Genomic DNA, 3,357 nt, shown 5'->3' with positions numbered 1-3,357 from the left:
GAAGTCAAGGCTACAGGCCTTAGATCATTAAGCACCTTCGGAGACTTGATTTTAGCCACGGGGACTACAATAGACTCCTTCCATGGCATTGGGACCTTATGCTGGGAGAGTGACAAATTAAAAAGATCAGAATAAATGTCACATAATTGGTCTGCACAGACTTTTAGCAGTTTGCCAGTGATCATATCAGGCCCAGGGCTCTTTCTGACATTACATTTGGAGAACATGTGTTTAACAGAAATGGCGCTGATCGTAAGCCGGGGGTTGACAGTAATGTCATTTAAGGAATCAAATATATATCACAGTGATCTTTAGTAAAATCATGTTCATCATTAAAACGTAAGTAAAAATCATTCAGAGCATTTGCAAGTTCTGAATTTGAGTCAAAACCATCTATTGTGACTGACCCAGAATTCTTCTTCTTATCTTGGCCTGTCATGGCCTTCATACCATCCATTTAAACAATTTCCCCCCGGGGATTAATAAAGTATTCTGAATCTGAATCTGAATCTGAATCCCATACAGCCCTCAGGTCGTTACTGTGAAACTTCCCCTCCATTTTACTTTTATATTCGAGTTTTGCCTCCACAGAAGACATGTTGCCTTATCACATAGCACAGGTGGAAACGATAAAATGAAACATTGCTGCAGCCTGCAATCTGGGTACAAGTCTATTCTCAGCCAACAGAGGGAATAGAAAAAAAAGTTAAAATTTGGTGTTAAAATTTGGTGTTAAGTCAAAATCCAAAAGGCCTATTCATATCACTGTTTTTCACATTATACAAATGAGCAAAGAATCCATCACAGGTGGCATAATTGTCCATGAGTGTTTTTGTTAAGCTCATTGAGATGTAGATGTGTTTCACACTTCAATCAGACTCATGGTGTGAGGGGCGTGGCCTGTCACTCTCTACTTTTCCACCTTTTAATTATAATGCCGAATAGGCCACGTCATGCACCAGTCATTATGACACCAAATTTAGTATTGGGTCAAAATCTAAAAAGCACATGTTACTGTTTTTCACATTGTGCAAATTTTTAGAATGACTCTAATGGTCCAAGGGGCTTTTTTTGTCAAGCCCATTGAGCTGAATGTCTTTTCAAGTTAATTGGAGTTACGGTGTCAGGGGCATGGCCTCACCAAAATCACATTTTTGCGCATTATTATTCAGGCTCCTCTCCTGTGGAACCATCTTCCTGTTTTGGTCTAGGAGGCAGACACTGTCTCCACATTTAAGACTAGACTTAAGACTTTCCTCTTTGATAAAGCTTATAGTTAGGGCCGGCTCAGGCTTGCCTTGGTCCAGCCCCTAGTTAGGCTGACATAGGCCTAGTCTGCCGGGGGACCTCCTGTGATTCACTGAGCCTCTTCTCTTTCTATTTCTCTTTGTCTCGCTCTCAGATTCTGAAAAGTTGGTTCTTCTTCATTTGCTAACATTCATGTTCTATTACGGCATATCGCTAACTTTACTTCTTCTCCGTAGCCTTTGTGCTCCACTGTCTCACAGGTTCCCTAAATTCGCAGTTAGCCTGGATTGTGGATCCTGGATCGTGGTTGTGCTGCTGCCATGGTCCTGCCTGATGTCTACTATTACTGCTATTATTTTCAGTCTTACTTCTACTATTATTATACACATACGTTTATAACTGTCACATACATATACTAACATATATTAATATATACTTGGAACATAATATACTTTCAAAATACTGCTACTACTGTCATTATTAATATCATCATTATTATCAATACTTAGGATGATCTGTTCTGTACACGACATCTAGTGCATGTCCGTCCGTCCTGGAAGAGGGATCCCTCCTCAGTTGCTCTTCCCAAGGTTTCTACCAATTATTTCCCTGTTAAAGGGTTTTTTGGGGACAAATTGTGATTTGTGATATTGGCCTTTATAAATAAAACTGATCTGAATTTGAAAAAATGAATTATTTATAGCACCACCATGTGGCCAATTAAGGTCATATTTCTTGGGAAGCATTTGTAAATCATTTCCAGTTATTGGGCCAAGTTCCGTGTTTCTATGCTCATTCCAGCACACCGAAATCAGAGCAGTGGTATAAGACAACAAAAGACTCCTTCTGGGCTTGAACCCAAATGATGACAGGATGTTGTTCATGCTGCCTCATTGATACACTGTCGAGGCCTACTGAGACACTTAACACGCAAGAAACATCTGACTTGAGTTCAAGTGTACTGATTGGGATCTGGGTCTTTGGGTGATGAAGCTGCCATGTGTAGTCTACTGTGTGCACTATGTGCTGAGGTGAACTTGTCACAGACTACATACACAATGCATAGTAAGTGCATCATTTAAATTCCCCATAGGTGCTCAGCTGGATTGAGATTGCAAAGGCCAAAGCATTGCTTAGATATTCACAGTAAACTAGGGGAGCCCAAACTTTTGCATGCTACTTTATGTTGACATAAGGGCAACATGATGTTGAAACCATGAGCAATATCATCATATGACTGGTTGAGTTCATCTGACAAATGAAGCCTCATAGCATGCATTATTATTGCTGGTGTTGTGTGTGCTCTGTATTGTCCTCAACCATGTTTCCAAACCTTAAATGTTGTTATATAATTAGTTCATATGAGTGAATACAATTATACTGAGAGGAATGTGACATTAAATAAACACATTCCTGGGGCATAGGTAGCGTAGTGGATAGTCCCGGCGCCCCATGTACAGAGGCGATGCCTCGCTGCAGCAGTCGCAGGTTCGACTCTGGCTTGCGACCATTTCTGCATGTCACCCCCCACTCTCTCTCTCACCCCCTTTCACTCTGTCCAATACAATAAAGGCAAAAAAGCCCAAAATAAATAAATAAACACATTCCACACATTCAACACACTTCTTAGTCAAACATTAATAGTAAACTGATTTATTTATTACTTTATCAAAGCATTTTTTACAAAATGGGGACACAGTTACACTTTTGGAGAATGATTCCAGATGTGAAAGTTACTGTGAGGTAACAATTCTATCCACTGGGCTGAGACATCTTCACTTTATGTAGCAAACTTCTTCTGGCGGACAGGTGCAGGCAGCTGAGACATGATATCCAGCAGGGGGCGCTCCACTACAACCAGAGAATGGTCCTCCAATAAACTCACACACATGAGATGCTGCAGGGACAAATACAGGGAGGACAAAAAACATCAGAGGGGTATTCCAGGTAGGAGGTTCAACAAACTCTGAGTCTAACCCTGAACTCTGAGTTGATTTACCCTGAGATGGGAAACTCTGAGTATCCGGTTCCAGAACAGCTGATTTGAGTTAGTTCAGTCAACTCTGAGTATGTTCACTCTGAGTTAAGCCGACAATAAAAAGCCATCAT

At 40.8% G+C, this 3,357-nt stretch overlaps 1 protein-coding gene across 1 annotated transcript in view; it reads right to left on the bottom strand.

Annotated features, from left to right (window-relative positions):
* Positions 1-2,873: 2,873 nt before the first annotated feature.
* utp4 (UTP4 small subunit processome component) overlaps positions 2,874-3,357 on the bottom strand; it is a 17,061-nt gene continuing 16,577 nt past the window's right edge. Inside the window, exon 17 of the mRNA XM_050073399.1 lies at positions 2,874-3,145. Within this exon, the coding sequence (XP_049929356.1) occupies positions 3,029-3,145 (117 nt within the window). The 3' untranslated portion in view covers positions 2,874-3,028. The remainder of the gene's footprint in view (positions 3,146-3,357) is intronic.

The sequence above is a fragment of the Epinephelus moara genome, chromosome 20, assembly GCF_006386435.1.
Source record: "Epinephelus moara isolate mb chromosome 20, YSFRI_EMoa_1.0, whole genome shotgun sequence".
Taxonomy (NCBI): domain Eukaryota; kingdom Metazoa; phylum Chordata; class Actinopteri; order Perciformes; family Serranidae; genus Epinephelus; species Epinephelus moara.
This window is presented reverse-complemented; position numbering and strand designations above follow the sequence as displayed.